Source organism: Rhineura floridana, chromosome 3, assembly GCF_030035675.1.
Source record: "Rhineura floridana isolate rRhiFlo1 chromosome 3, rRhiFlo1.hap2, whole genome shotgun sequence".
Classification (NCBI taxonomy): Eukaryota; Metazoa; Chordata; class Lepidosauria; order Squamata; family Rhineuridae; genus Rhineura; species Rhineura floridana.
In genome coordinates, this window is record NC_084482.1 from 65,853,857 (window position 1) to 65,870,546 (window position 16,690).

The 16,690-nt window shown below is 42.2% G+C and overlaps 1 protein-coding gene across 1 annotated transcript; it reads left to right on the top strand.

Moving 5' to 3' along the window:
• The first annotated feature begins 6,630 nt into the window (after positions 1-6,630).
• Positions 6,631-8,724, top strand: LOC133378757 (zinc finger MYM-type protein 1-like). Its single transcript, XM_061613383.1, has 3 exons — positions 6,631-7,983; positions 8,221-8,385; positions 8,509-8,724. The coding sequence occupies exons 1-3, from the start codon at positions 6,631-6,633 to the stop codon at positions 8,722-8,724; spliced, it is 1,734 nt and encodes a 577-aa protein (XP_061469367.1).
• The last annotated feature ends 7,966 nt before the right edge of the window (positions 8,725-16,690 follow it).

Sequence of the window (16,690 nt, forward strand, 5' to 3'; positions counted from 1 at the left end):
CTTTAACGTTTCCACGTTAGGTTGGACGTTACTTGGGGGTGGGAACAAGGGGAAGTCAGCTCCTGGCTGTGATTGGTTAACACAAGACATGTGCCTCACACTGATTGGACCTCTGCACAGACTGTCTCTTCCCTCGTGATCTGTGTTAGGAGGCACGAGGGAAGAGGTGAATAGGCAGGGCCTGCTAGCGTCTGAGAGGAAAAAATGGATGCTGGAGGAAAAAGCCAGGGCAAGGACAATGGAGGAGAAGGCAGCAGCAGAATGGCGAAGAGCTGTGGAGGTGAGTGACAATGATTTGTGTGTGTGTGTGTGTGTGTGCCCCCCCGCGGCCCCTTCGGCCCCCGTGACATTTTTGCCCCCCTGCGGCCCGTTCTGTCCCCCCACTGCCTCTCCTTGCCTAGGTATGCATGGGAACAAGGGGGAGAGTTCAAAAAGGGGGGGAAGGAAGAGAAGTAGGCCAGAGCTTGGAAAGTTACTTTTTTGAACTACAACTCCCATCAACCCTAGGCAACATGGCCACTGGATTAGGCTGATGGGAGCTGTAGTTCAAAAAAGTAACTTTTCCAAGCTCTGGCCTACTTCTCTTCCTTCCCCCCCTTTTTGAACTCTTCCCCTTGTTCCCATGCATACCTGTGTGCTGTATTTATCCAGACAGAGCACTCCTGCCTTTTAAAATGCCGGCTAGCTTTTTATTGTATATTTATTTGAACTCCATCTTTCTTTTTATTTGTATTTTTGTCCTGTTTAATCACAAGACTGAATTGTATGTGGGACAAAAACTGTCTCAGTAATAATAATAATAATAATAATAATAATAATAATAAATCATTAGGCGTATAATAAATGGCTTAAGGCTGATTTTTTTGTTCTTGGCAGAGATGAGGTGAGAAATAGGGTCCTTGCAGCTCCTCCTCTCAGTCCCCCAGCTCTCAAACTCATGTTCTGTGAGAAAGAGAGAGATTCCCAGTCCCAGAGAGAAATAGACTGTTGACAATCTCTGCTAATATCTATACAAATGTACATAACATGCATCACCTGAACTCACATGATCTAGAGTTAACTTAGATCTTGCAAGATTTGCAAATGAGAAGCAATAGGGTTTTATATTCGTTCTGATTGTATATTGGGCTATCATAGGTTATATGTTTTTTCATTTTCTATGGCAAAAACTCCAACTTCAGTGGAATTTATGTGATGTGTTCTAATCATTTGAATTTGGCAAATGAATGCTTTATTCTTTCATCAGAACTTTAGCAGTAGTACTAAAATGTTAATAAAAAAGAAAAGGGAAAGAAAAAATACTTTACATACATCATTCAGCTGTATTGCTAATTATAGATATAGATATAAAAGATAAATGGCATTTTGTCAAAAGTATTTTTGTCTACATTTTATACCTCATCCTTGGTTTTCCAAGCTTGGCATGAAATGCTTCTCATACAGAATTAATTTGAAATGCTGCATATTTATTATCATAATCATCATATTCAAAATAAAAAATATATGTACCGCCTTCAAGTTGATTCCAACTTATGGTGACCCTATGAATAGGGTTTTCATGAGGCTGAGAGGCAGTGACTGGCCCAAGGTCACCCAGTGAGCTTCATGGCTATGTGGGGATTTGAACCTTAGTCTCATTTTGTTCTCACAACAACCCTGTGAAATAGTAGGTTAGACTGGCCCAGGCAAGGTTATTCAGTGAGCAAAAATGATGCAAATAGGATCTCTTTTAATTGTGCTATCAACCTGCTTACTTCCACTCTGACTGGGGGATCTTGCAGCATGGGGAAGAGATGGGGGCACATCACAGCTGAAGTTCACCCATATAGGAGCATTATCTCTTGTTTATTACAGAGATGCCTGTTGCAGGTTTTGCTGCTGAGAGCAGCAGTCAGTTAGTGCGGCCACTTGAGTCACAGCTTGTTGATCCTGAGGAGGCAAAACTAGAAAGTGAGGTTCAGAAAGGAGGCCCTGTGCATGAGGAGGAGGAGGGCATGAAGCAGTGCCAGTTGCCCACAGCCACATCTGCAGAACAGCAAGTACCATGGTTTGGCTTTGAGAAAGCTTGTACATTTGTGAGCCAGAGTGGGAAAAATGTTGTTGTACGATGCAATTACTGCCTTCCAAGGATCAAAAATCTGAGATCAGCTGTTTCCTCCTCATCCAATGTGAAGAAACATTTTGAGGTAAGCCTTTGTCATGCTGGTCCTCAAAGAGTGTCCATTGTCTATTTATGTTTAAATTGTGAAGTTCCTCTTCCATTTTTTCTTGGATTCATGCTTTGTTCTTCTTCCTCAGAGGGCACGCCCTGAGAAGCTGAGAGCAATTGAAGAAGCAATAAAGGCAAGGAGACATGGCCTTCCTGAACCAATGCATGACACCCCTCCTCCCAAAATGCTGAAGCAGCAGCAGACAACCCTTGAGAGGTGGGGATCTGGCAGGGAGCCTGTCACCCAGAGCAATCTCGACAGGAGAATCATTGATTTCATTGTAGAGGAGACATTACCACTTCAGACTGTGGACAAACCATCATTCATTAATCTGGTTCGCATTGGACTCCCCAAAGATCTCACCATCATATGTGCCAAGACTCTGAGAGATAGAATTGAGAAGAGAGCATGCCACATGAGATAAACTCTTGCAAACCGAATGGGTGCTGTGGCATATATAGCAACCACTGCAGATTGTTGGACCAATGGCAAGAAGAGTTACTTTGGGGTAACAGCCCACTGGATCAACCCAACTACCCTGAAACGTGAGGTCGGGGCCTTGGCTTGTAAGCGGCTGAAGGGGCGCCATACATACGATGTCCTTTCAAAAGCACTGCATGATGTACATGTGCAGTACAGGATCCACAACAAAGTTATGTGCACTACTACAGACAATGGCTCCAACTTTGTGAAAGCGTTCAGAGTTTTCATGGCCAAAGAACCAGTGGAAGCTGCAGGCACCAGTGACGATGATGGTGATAACCAGGAGGAGGAGGAGGCTGAGGTGGAGTTTGTGCCTATCTGTGAGATCCTGGACACAGGACCTGGGGCAGAGGAAGAAGCTGCAGACTCAGGAGAGGATTTTGTTTTACCACCACACCAGAGATGTGCTAGCCACACCCTCAACCTTGTGGCAACACAAGACATAGAGGCCATGCTTTCTGACTCCTCCAAAAGTAGTCTTCTTGGTCCTTTCAAGAAACAGTTTCATTCCTTGATGGGAAAGTGCAGCAAGTTGTGGTCCAAGCAGAACCACTCAGCCCAGATTGCTGAGTATATCCATGCACAATGTGGTGTGTATCTGAAGGTACCGAATAAGACCAGGTGGAATTCCACCTTTGATGCGTTGAAGCAACTACATGAGCTCCTGTCAACTGTGCCACTAAAAATGCATGCCATAATGGACCGCTGCTCCTTGTCCAGGATCACAGCTGCTGAGATTGAAGTGGTACAGGAATACACAGAGATTATGGAGCCACTAGCCCAGTCCCTAGATATCCTGCAACGGGAGAACGGCATGTTCATGGGGTATTTGCTACCAACGCTCTGCAATCTGGACCGCAAGTTAGAAGGACTGGAAAACAAACCTGAGAGGTACACATACTGTTTTCAGCTGCTGAGAGGTGTGCGCGAAGCCCTAAGAAAGCGGTTTGCAGCTATCTGGGAGGACAAGAGGCTTCTTCTGGCAGCCTGCCTACACCCTCGCTTCAAACTAGATTGGCTGGAATTGTGTCAGGCCACCACCCATACCAACAAGTAAGAACATTAGGGAAGCCCTTTGGGTGGATTACTCCAAGGGAAATGTTGTCTCAAGGGAGGCATCAGAGGGCTTAAGGTGGTAGGCAGGGGCTGGTCCTTTTCTTCCTGGGGCTCCTCATCACAACCTTGGGTTGCTGCAGGTAATCCTTAAGGGTCTGCTGTGCTGCCCCATGAGTGTGGTGACTTGGTCACCTTTCTACCTTCCATGTCATCATCCACAGGCTCAGGCTGGACCCTGAACCAGGGGACATGACAAGCATCAGGAAATGAAGAGCAGATGATGGTTTCCTAACATATATGTGTTAACATATCCTCTCTCTTTCTTAGATACACAATGGAAGCCTTGTTGAAAGCTGAAATAAAGATGGGTGTACTTAATGAGGACAGTGATCAGTCTTCAGATAAAGACCAGGAAGGAGATGACTTAGCAGATGACTTCTTTAACTTTCTGCCCCAGGGCAAGAAGTCAGCAGTGGACACTGCTGAGGAGGAACTGGTGAGGTACCTGAGGTCTCCCAGCAGGGAAGTGTCATCACTCCATGGCTTTCCACGTGTGCTGCAGTGTTTTTTGCAGCACAACACAGGCATGCCTTCAAGCACCGCAATAGAACGCCTGTTCAGTACTGGTGGCAACGTAATGACTGTAAAAAGACATTCCTTGTCTGACATGCTCTTTGAGCATCTTGTTCTTTTGAGACATAACAGAAACATATTATAAAAGCATTTCAAGTGTAAAATTTGATTTCAAGAGTTGGGGTATCATCATTGCTTGGGGGGATGTGAGATTCTGTTATGTCATTATGTTAATCTTACAGATAAAATTTTTTATTCTACTACCCCCTATGTGTGTGTGTTTATTTTTAATATTGTTTTAGGCTTCTTAGATGTGCAGCAGCCAAGGCCAGCACCTTGTAGGAGTTTTTTTAAAATTAACTGAAATGTAATTGTAGTGATTACTTTTGAGAAAAAGCAAAGTAATCAGTTACTTTCAGAGCAATTGTAATTGTAACGGTAATTACTACTTTTTTGGGCCAAGTAATTGTAACTGTAATTTATTACTTTTTAAAAGTAATCTTCCAAGCTCTGCTCTTCACTCTAGGGTGATTTTTAAGCTGTGGGGAAATTGCTTTTTGCTGACACCAAATCACAATTGTTGGGAAAAGGTAACCAGTGTAGATATCACTAGGTATGTAACATAGTTTTTCACCTGGCTTAGTTTAGGCAATATTGAATAACGCACATGATGCTACTTATTGTGGGATACACAACACTATCCTGTTCACAGCATTCATATTGGGCACATTTGAGCAGGCCTGCTTGTGTATGGGTGTGTGTGAATGTTGGCAGAAGATAATGTTTACAAGTGAGATACTTGTGAACCTAGGACATCCTTTAATCCCATTCAGTTCCATTAACTATTCCCTATAATGTGTCAAATGCAAGATGGCTTACCACTCTACATTTCTGTTTCTTTTATGCGTAGTTTTGGTCAATTTTCTTATATAAAAATAGCAGAATACATAATATAAAAGAACCATTTTCCCAGCGTCAATCCTGTAATCCTTGATTTGGAGATACTCTGAAGCCAAAACAAAACTGTGCAGACTTGGGAAGGGGACCTATTGAATCAGGATTTCTGTACCCCCTGCCTTGTTTCACTTGTGGCTGCTCATTAGAATGGGGGGGGGAGGATAGCTCAGGCCCAGGGACCAAATGTGGCCCTCCAAGCCTCTCTAACTGGCCCTCAGAATTATCCCCAGGCCACTCTTTTTACTGGCCCTACTTCACACCTTGAGCATCCTGGCTGGGACATGTCTGTGAACTCTAATGCCTCTTGGTTGCCTGAACAGAGAGGGGTACATACAGAAACTACCCCCCTATACCAGTAGTTTCCCACCTTTATTTCTGCATGGACCTCTTAAAAATTGCTGTTGGTCCCACCCGTACCTTAGATGATGACTTTAGCAGTCAGATAGGTTTGGCTGGCAGCAGCTGAAGGCCATGAATACACTAGTTGCCAGAGCAGAGTGTTTCCATTGGTCACAAGGGCAAAAGGGTTGATCAGCCAATCAGTTGTGAAATCTCTTTGAAGCTGAGTTTTTTTAAAAAAATAACTGATAAAGCTGCTCCCACCAGGTTTTACAATAAAAAGGGGTGGGAGTAGCATTGTGTGTTGCAAATTCATGGAGGACAGGGCTATCAATGGCTACTAGCCATGATGGCTGTGCTCTGCCACCCTAGTCAGAGGCAGCATGCTTCTGAAAACCAGTTGCCGGAAGCCTCAGGAGTGGAGAGTGTTCTTGCACTCGGGTCCTGCTTGCAGGCTTCCCTCGGGCACCTGGTTGGCTACTGTGAGAAAAGGTTGCTGGACTAGATGAGCCACTGGCCTGATCCAGCAGGCTCTTCTTATGTTCTTATGTTCTTATTTGCAGAAGAAAGTGGTGGAAAAGCACTAGAACCAGCAGAACAGTGAGTGCTTTTCTACCCTATATCTCAGTGGTAGGCTGAGCATGTGCTTTGCATGCAGAAGGTCCTGGGTTCAATCTTTTGCATGTCCTTGTGAAAGGGAAAAAATATTCTAGGTTGTTTGTGTGACAATCCCACAGCTGGCTCTGTGTGTGTGTGTGTGTGTGTGTGTGTAGTCTTTCCAACAACCCTTTTTATTGTGCAGGGATATTCAATCATGCCACATGGAGTGCATAAATCAACAAGGCCAAGTGGATACCAGCAAAGGAAAGCAAAAGAGGCAAGAAAAAAATCACTCAAGACACTAGCTGGATCCATGCTTCCGTATGTCAAAAGACCGGATGATGGCCAGGGTACATCAAAAGTCACTGCTTGTCAATCTCCAATTTAAAAAGCTGATTCTTCTGATGATAGCATGCATTCTGCAGAAGAGCAAGGAGTGGAAATGGCAGAATTTGAAGCAGAAGAACAAGGAGTGGAAATGGAAGAATTGGAAGCAGAAGAGAGTGCTGAAAGTGACTCTAGCCATGATACTGTAAATGAGATGAGTGACGTTAAGGAAATTTTATGTGATGTTGCTTCCTGGGAGATACCAGTTCCAGATCATTTTCGGGTGGAAATCATCAAAAGGGGAAGTGCTTCTTTCCAGAACAAAGATGGGCCTTTCAGTGTTGCAGCAAGGCAAGATGCAAAAGCTAAGGGAGATGTGCGCCAGCTTTCAAAAGAGTGGTTTTACAAGATGATGCCAAATGGCGAGAAAATTCTGCGGTCATGGATGGTTTACTCACTCGTCAGTGAGAATTTATACTATTTTTGCTGTCGACTGTTTGCCGTTAGTGCTACAGATGCAACATCCAAATTTGTGACTGGGTTTCAGAAGTGGTGGAAACTGAGCCAGAAAGTACATAACCATGAGACATCCGAAGAGCACCTACATTGCCTTGAAAAGTGGAAAACATTGGCAGCAGGACATAGGCTGCACAAAACCATTGACGCTGAAACGATTGCTTTTATGGAAATGGAGAAGAAAAAGTGGAGGGATGTCTTGCACAGATTGCTTGATATCACATTGTTTCTTGCCAAGCAGAATCTGGCATTCCGTGGCCACAAGGAAGATGAATCTTCATTGAATAAAGGGAACTTTCTTGAGTTGGTTGAGATGCTTTCAAAATATGATCCAGTGCTGAAAGAGCACCTAATGAGATTAAAGCAGAGCACATGTAAACTTAAAGTATCTGTCTCTTATCTTCCACCAAAAACTCAGAATGAGTTTATAAGTGCCCTGGCAAATCATGTGAAGGAGATGCTTGTCATGGACATAAAGTCTGCAAAGTACTTTGGGATCATGTTCGACAGCACACCTGACATATCACATACTGACCAGATGTCCGAAGTGATAAGATATGTAAAAATCAGCAATAGGAAAGTTGAAGTAAAAGAAGTATTTCTAGGATTTTTCCCTTTAAAGGGGAAAAAAGCTGCTGACCTCAGTTCTGACATTCTTAAAAGTCTGGAAAGTGATGGACTGGACATAATGATGTGCCGCACTCAAGGTTATGATAATGCTGCCACTATGGCTGGAATCCATGGAGGTGTACAAGCCATTCTTAAGGGAAAGAACAAGAAAGCTATTTTTAATGGATGTGTGGACCATTCGCTTAACTTGTGCAGTCAGCACTCTTTTGCTGAAAATGCATCGTGTGTGACATTTTTTGGAACTCTTGAGACAATGTTTTCTTTCTTTGCTGCTTCCACCCATCGATGGGATGTATAAATTGACCATACTGGAGTGTCAGTGAAAAGGCTATCAACAACACACTGGAGTGCTCATCATGCTGCAGTTAAGCCAGTTAAAGAAAAGTTTGATAAGTTTGTGGCGGCGATTGAAGCTCTTTGTGATCCACATGAAAATTTGGACACAAGAGGTGCAGCACAAGGTCTTTTGCCTGCTGTCTGTGATTTCACTTTTCTGTGCTACCTGTACTTCTGGTGTGATGTACTTCAGGAAGTTAATCTTGCACAGCAGTACCTGCAGACTAAGGGCTTAACTCTCGACAAGGTGGTGACAAAGCTAGAGGCGCTAAGACTTTTTCTGCACGAGGAGCGCAGTCACCTAGTGGAGCATGCAATTGAACAGGCACTTTTAAAATCAGACGAATATGGAATTGCAGTAGAAAGAAGAGCCAGGTTCAAGAAGAAGATGGCAGGGGAGCAAGCAAGCGATGCTGGACTGCAAGAAGAAAATAAGAGGGCGATGCTTGAGTGCATTGATTGCTTTCATTCTGAACTCCAGATCAGATCAAGAGCCATCAAGGAACTAGCAGCCATGTTTGAGGGTGTTCAAGTGAAGAGTCTCATATCTGCCACTGCAGAAGAGTTAAAGGTGTCCATTCCAAAATTGACCACTTTCTATGATGAGGTACCCGAGAATGAGCTTTTAATAGAAATACCAAGGCTGAGAAGGCACCTGAAAGCAGCAGAGATTGTTCTGGAAGAAGTCAAATATTAGACGTTTTGACATTCATAGCTGAATGGGACTTCATAGAATCTCTCCCAGCCCTTTCACTAAGCCTAAAATTATTTCTGACCATTTGTGTGTCTGTGGCTTCATGTGAGAGGAGCTTTTCAAAGCTGAAACTTATAAAGAACTATTTGCGATCTACCGTGGGACAGTCAAGGCTTTCCGATCTTGCTATATTATCCATTGAAAGTGAGTTGGCGAAAGGCATTGATTTCGATGAAGTGATTCACAAGTTCGCAGCTTTGAAGGCCAGGAAAGGAAAGTTCTGATTTAGTCGAGATGTTCACTAAGTGCTGAAATGTTTGTGTATTTGTTCCCGTTTATTTGTTTGGTATTATTTCATTTGTGAGTATATTTCCATATGCATTTGTCTACAACTTCTACATTATTTGGGCCGTTATTGATTATGCAAACCTAATCCATTAATATATCTCATGTAACAGTAAAGTTTAATGTTAACATGAACATAATTTTGATGTAGTTCTTAAACGTTTTTACTTCGAATTCTATTGTTTTCTTACCAAATTTTCACTTTAACCACATGAGACTATGTATAAATGTAAATACATTTAGGCTGTGCGTATGATATTGTAATTTAAAGGTGTAATTTTAATTTTGCTAGTTGTTTATGTCACTACTATTCAGTGATATACAGGAATTACGATTTACGAGTAACATTAGTACAAAAAACATTACTAAAGATTCTGTATGGTCTGGTACGGGAGGAGGTCCATGGGGGTGACACCATGAGTTTCCGCACCGGGTGCCACAAACCCTAGTGACGCCACTGTCTTCAAAGAAGCGTGGAGCAGAGTGAAGCCGTATTGTTCTAAACTTTTTGTATTATCAGCAGATTGGGTTAGTACAGATTTACAGGGCAGGGGACTGCGTGATAGCTTCTGTTTGCCAGTAACGTCATGTGAACTATGCAAATTAAAAGATGTGAGTAGCACTAAACACAAACTAAACCACCATGTAGATGAGCTCTAAGCAAACTGGGGACTGGGTCAGTACCTGGCTTGGAAACTATCTAGGAACTCAATGTATACTGTCTTCAATTCCATCATACAAAAAATGTAATAAATGAAATCTGTGATCTAAAAGAAAACAAGAACTAGGTTTTTGTAAAGTTCCTTGTTTCCCCCAGCCCCACCCTTGAAGGTAATCCTTACTCAATTATCCAGATGGTTTAGCTTTTATCTCGTTAAAGAAAGTATCCTTAATTTGGGTCAAAGACAGGTGGGCTTCACAGTGATAATATTATGACAATTACAAGTGGGATCAGCAAAAGAATACTGCAGTAGCTGTGCTCTTGTTCAGGATTACAGTCAACAGCTATGCCCTCTTCCAGGATACTCCATTCCATACACATATGATTTTATGTGTCCTCCAGCTGGCCAGATTTTCATGGTCATTGAGCATGTTCACTCTTCACTGGGTTGCTTTTTGACACCTCCTGTTTCCTAATGTTTTTGTAGTGCTGCAAACTGTGAGATTCCCTTGAGCCTGCTGATACCTCCCTCTTTTGCTTGCCATTTTGGCTACGTAAGAATAAAAAATACACTTAAGCAAAGTGTATGGACAAAATAGACTTAATTTTTTTTGCTCTTACTTTTTCTAAAGTGACATTACCAACTTGCTAATAGCCACCCAATGAATAATATTCAAGACCCCATGGAAAGCCAGCAAAGATTATACACCAATAATGCATATTGAAACTACCCTAGAGAATGCAACTAATAGCTTTGCCATCAAATGAGATACACCAACTAAATTATTTTTCCAGATGGTGAGACAGTGTTAGCGACTCATTTATTCTACAGTTTTCCCATCAGGGATTTAATAACATTTGTTTTCTAGACATCTCTGGCCTCTACATAGATTTGTGGGGGGGGGTTGTATCCCTGCAATTGTCAGAAATCTGCCTAGTTAAGAGCAGAATGTAAAAAGTTAGAGAAAGATTGTACAAGCCGACTGACTGGTCAGTTAAAAGGAAAATTAAATTCAATATTACCTACCTATATATATTGGAAAGTTTTTTGTGTGTTCACTATGCATTTGGACACCTCTTAAGATATCGTAACCAAATTTTGCATGATGTTTCCTGAGATCAAGGAGCAGATTTTTGTCTATGTTTGGATACAATTGGACATCATTTTTAATCAAGATGATGGACTGAACCTTTCAAAACTGCATTAATTTTAATCACTGATTTAAAAACTACACTGATTTTTTGGTTTCTTGGGATTCCTGAGCAATGGCAGATATGAGGCTGCTAGTATAAAATAATTCAGGAAAGGGGTAAATTAATCTAAGCTTCCTAACTATACATAAAAAATATTAAGGTCTACATAGCTAGGAATTACCAGAAAATATCTCTCTAGTTATAGACAGAGCCTGATATCTGGGCTACTTCAATTGCCAGGGGCGATTATGCATTACTTCGCATATTTGAGTTGTCCTTTGTGTTTCCTCCACTCTCCATCACTCATGTCTCATTTGTTCTTAGGCAGTGGTGTTGGGAATCACAAGTGGAGAGAATATTGTTGCACTCAAGTCTTGCTTGCAGGCTTCCCATAAGCATCAAGTTGGCTGCTGTGACAACAGGACACTGGGCAGGCTCAATGAGCTTTTGGCCTGATCCACCAGGGCTTTTTTTTATGTTCTTATGGTGAGTGAGTGTTTAGCCAGGACCAGTGCTGCCTCCATGTTTTGGAGGGCCTTTGAGGAACGTGTGCTCAATGGACCCTCTTTGAGCTGACCTTTCTCCTCATCACAACTGTTGCCAGCCATTTGCTGGCCTTCTGCCTCTGGGTCTAATCCTTATGGACACCCAGAGGGAGAGGGAAAGTCAAGGGTTGGGTGCTACTACTCCTTGCTCCCATTACCGCTCACTCACTCAGAGAAGTAAAGGGTAAAGAAGTAACCACAGCAAGAAGGAGCAACAGCAAGGGCAGGGGGCTCTGTGGGATGGTAGTGCAGACCAAGCCCTCCACCTCCGCTGAGGTATGGGCCTCAGCAGGAGACTGGCAATGCCAACCCGTGATACTGGCACTAAGAGGAACCATTTATTTATCTATTTATCAAAACACTTTTATCCCACTTTCCCATCAGACCCTCTAAGCCAGCTAACAGCATTGTTTAATACAAATAGTAGAGTGGGGGAAGAAATCTACAGGGTATCTGATGTTACAGAGCTTCATAGACAGGTTCATTTGGAAGGGGGTGTTTAGGGCTATGGTTAAGTCTAGCACTTTGAATTATGCCTGGAAACAAACTGGCAAAGAGTGAAGATGAAATGGCACTAGCATAAAACGAGCATTTTGCATGAGACAAAAGTATTTTTCCAGACCAAGCGAAGTTTTCAAACACTTTTCAAAGGCAGCTCCATCCAAAGTGCATTCCAATAATCTAATTTGGATTGTCTTTTTAAATGATGTTTTAAATAGTGAGTTTCAGCAATACACAAAATAACCAGCATCCCACTCCAGCAAGAACTTAGAAGGGGGGGCAATGAACTGAGTGCTACATTAACATTACATCACAACAATATGACATTATGGTGCTGCAGGGCCAGTTCCAGGATCATGGAGCTCCACCTTCCCAGCCTCAGCCTATAGATCTAGGCAGGATCCTCTCAGGAGTGATCCACGACCAGTGTCAGGTTACAGGATATAATTTGCAATCACAAATCATGCTTGGTGACCTAACACCATCATGGATCGTGGTGCTCCACCCTCCTAGCCCCAGTCTGTATATCAAGGCAGGGGCCCCTTGTGAGCAGCCAGGGCCTTCAAGAGTAGCCAGGGCCCTTAGCCCGGCCCCTCCTAGCCACCCACTGGTGCCTGGCCTATACTGCTCTGTTGTTGCAGAGCTGCTACACACTGATGCATGAGTTTGATATTCAATATCCAGTTGCCAGAACCACTAGAAAGAGTTCACAAAATAAGTGAATGATTCAGGATCTTGCAGGCTGTTTCACTACTTTAAAGAATTGTTAATTATTGTGTACACAGAGATGACATCACAAATAAAAGGGGTGGATTAGTAACGCTGGAAATACAGTAGGGTCTTGATTTGCGGCGCTCCGCTTTACAGCGTTCCACTGATACAGCTGTTGTCAACTGCAGAAAGGCCCCGCTCCTACGGTGCTTGTTCCGGTTTTACAGTGTTTTTTGGGCATCAGGCACCGTTTTTGTCAATGTTAGACAATGAATTCCGCTTTACAGCAGATTTCGCTTTACAGTGGTGCTCCAAAACGGAACCCGCTCACCTTCCTGCTCATCAGCTCCCACTGGTGGTACATGCCCTGGTCACCTCTCGGTTGGATTACTGTAATACGCTCTACGTGGGGTTACCCTTGAAAACGGTCCGGAAATTACAACTTATACAGAATGCTGCGGCTCGACTGCTTACAAACTGTCGCCGCCGGGAACACATCACCCCAGTGTTGTTCGACCTACACTGGCTTCCAGTTATTTTCCGGGCCCAATTCAAGGTGTTGGTATTAACCTTTAAATTCCTATACGGTCTCGGCCCAGTTTATCTGATGGAGTGCCTCCAGTGCCACCAACCATGCCGCCCAACAAGATCAGCCACACAGGACCTTCTCTCAATCCCGCCAACTAAAACAGCTAGGTTGGCGAGGACAAGAGAGAGGGCATTTTCAGTGGTGGCCCCCACTCTCTGGAACTCCCTCCCGTATGACCTTCGACATGCCCCTTTCCTGAATGTATTCCGCCAAGCTTTGAAGACCTGGCTCTTCAGACAGGCCTTTGGGACTTACGGGGAGGGTTAAATTTTTACGACGAATAGCCTACTACTCTGTACTGGAACTGTTTTATTGTTTTATTGTTATATTGTATTTTATGATGTATTTTATTATGATGTAATGTATTGTTGTTAAATTGTACGTCGCCTAGAGTGGCCATTGGGCAGATAGGCGACCCACAAATTAAATTATTATTATTATTATTATTATTATTATTATTATTATTATTATTATTATTATTATTATGAGCGGGGCCCTACTGTAAGTGTGTCTTAGCTATCCAGACCTTCTGTAATGTGTAGCATTTGTTTTGCTGCATTACTGTCCTTCCTTTTGTATGTATGTGATGTAGGGTTGCCAGGTCCTGTATCTTTAGGAGAAGAGAAAGTCAGCCAAGTGCAGGTGTTCTTGCAACCCTGTAATGGGAAAAACCACAAGGTGGCATTCTCCCTCCCCCCTGCACAACTTTTAAACATACAAAAGACCTCTTGGAGGCTGGGCCTGGCAATCAGTCTCAGGCCAAGAACCTGGCAACCCTGTGATGATATAATACTATCTCTGTGCAACACAGCCAAACAAATGGTTTTATATCGAACTGGAGGCTAATAGCCACAGATCTCATGCATCCATGAAGATACACAGTCATGGCCTTATTCATGCACACTGAGTATGTGCACAAGCTCACACACTATCGCATTACAAAGCATATGGCATAGTGTGTAACATTTCCAATCACCTGTTAATGTTTTATTGCCTCCATTTGTCATAATCATTCTGAGAGTGAGTGGGTGCTGCAGCATCTTCCAAATCTGCTCTCTGATTAAATACTGCATTCAAAAACATACATTTTCTGTGCCTTCTATTTTCTATTTTCCACCTTTCAGATTCATTGAAAAGCTTATTTTGCATCCAGAAGAGATGGGTCACATCCATAACATACATTTAAGAAACTTATACCCCACATTTCAAAGTAAAAAAGCCTTCACGAAGTGACTTATAATGTTAAACTAGTCATAAATGCAATAAAAATTCAGTATCACAAACAATATAATAATAACATTTAAAGCACTCTTATACCACTTCAGTAAGGGCTGGTTTCTCCCAAAGAATCCCAGGAACTGTAGTTTTAAGGGTGATGGAAATAGTAGCTCTGCTTTAACAAACTACAGTTCCTAGCATTCTTTAGGGGAAGCTATGATTGTTAAAATGGTATAAGATAACTTTAAATGTATGCTTAGATGTGACCATGATGTGTTCTTGTTACTTCATAATACAGTGAATGCTACAAGATGTGTTAATAGCTGCTGTCTTAGGCGCCATCTGCACTATACAGTAGTATAATACTGCAAAGAATCCTGGGAGCTATAGTTTGTTAAGGGTGCTGAGGGTTGTTAGGAGACCTGTATTCCACTTACAGAGCTACAATTTACCAATTGGCTGAACAAACAATCCCACTTCCCAGGGAACTCTTATAACTATGATGGGAACAGGGGTCTCCTAACAACTCTCAGCACCCTTAACAAACTACAGCTCCTCATATTCTTTGGAGGAAGCCATGACTGTTTAAAATGGTATGATACTGTTTTAAATATATAACACAGATGGGCCATTAGACTACTTTAAAAAGGCATTAGACAAATTTGTGGAGGATCAATGACTGTTAACTATGACAGCCAATCAGAATCTCTGAATGCCACTTTCTGGTGGGTAACAGCAGATGAATGCACCTGTCTTCATGTCCTGCTTGCGGGCTTCCTGAAGATACCTAGCTGGCCACTGTATGGGCCAGAATAGAATAGAATAGAATAGAAAGGGAGAATGATCTTACCTACTAAATTGTTTTTTTAAAAACTGTCACCTTATGGTGCAAATGGGAGTAAAGAAAACAGGTGGCACTTAACAACATGGCTTAGGTAGCTCTACTGAACTTTCTGCAAGCATCTCATTATGTCTTCAGTACTGCTATGGAATACCCATATGCATAGTCACAGATTACATTATGTGTGGTATAAATATCTCTTGCTGATGGCATCTGCATTCCTTTTTAAAGCATTAATTGGAGGAGGCTTCTGCCTTTGTGCTAGATCTATATAAACATAGATTTGAGTGTGTCACTTCCACGAAAACAGTATCATTTCTTCTTATTGCATCTTTGTTCACATTTGCCTTTTCCAGAGAACTTAATGAGGGTGCTAAGCTATTGATTTGGACATTGGAATGAATGGCTCCTAATAGGACTATTAAAGCTGTCACATCGTGTGCCCTTCCTCCCCTCCCCCCACTGCTCATTGTCCTTATTCTCCTGATTTGTTCTTCTCTAAATAAATTCATCAAAATTAGTCCAAAACAGACACTGATATAATCATTTAAATTGCCAAAACAAGCAGCTCTTGCCTTTTAATCCTCATTCCTGAGTTAATAAAGAATAGCATGAGTCGGGATAGAAGCAAGGCAAATATAGAACGGGCTTGATGGTTACTGCTGCCAAATGGAAATTTCAGCACCTCCATAGCTCATTAAGGCTAGATTAGAAGAGGCAAATTCTGTCAGTGTGTAGATTTTTTTTATTTACTATGTTAATGGAGTAGAAAGATGGAAAGGAAGAGGGGAAACACTGTCTACAGTTGCTACAAAAGCCATAACTATATATGGGTTTTCAGTCAATAGGGTATCAGCATTGTATTGGTGCCACATATTTATTTATTTATTTATTATTTGATTTATATCCCACCCTTCCTCCCAGCAGGAGCCCAGGCTCAGTGTGTTGGAAATCTATGTTCTGAGCTGGTTTTCAAAACCTTCTGTTTCTAGGATTTTAAAAAAACAAGCAGGAAAATGTGCCTAAGGTGACTGGCATACGTATTTCCCTTTGTTGTCAAAATTATTCCTCAACGTCCTGCTGCAGTACACAGAGTAACAGGGACAGATTGTTTATCTACCCTCATCTCAGACTTGGGTCATTGCACTAAATGAGCTTTGGTGTTTTAAGAGTTTTCCCCTTTTATTGTTTCTTATGTTTGAGTCCATGTCAACATTGTGTGATTTATCCTGATTACTGACTAATGGACCAGCCCCTCATTAAACTACAGAAGTGTGTGTTGAAATTTGTGAACCCTGCATTTTTGCACAAATTAGAACACACTGTTTGTATAGATTGTGCTTCTTTGGTTCATGACATTGTAA

Coding starts and splice junctions, on each gene's coding strand:
- LOC133378757 (XM_061613383.1), top strand. CDS start 6,631: ATGCATTCTGCAGAAGAGCAAGGAGTGGAAATGGCAGAATTTGAAGCA. Junction 7,984..8,220: donor CTTCCACCCATCGATGGGAT/GTATAAATTGAC, acceptor GATGTACTTCAG/GAAGTTAATCTTGCACAGCA. Junction 8,386..8,508: donor CAGACGAATATGGAATTGCA/GTAGAAAGAAGA, acceptor TCTGAACTCCAG/ATCAGATCAAGAGCCATCAA.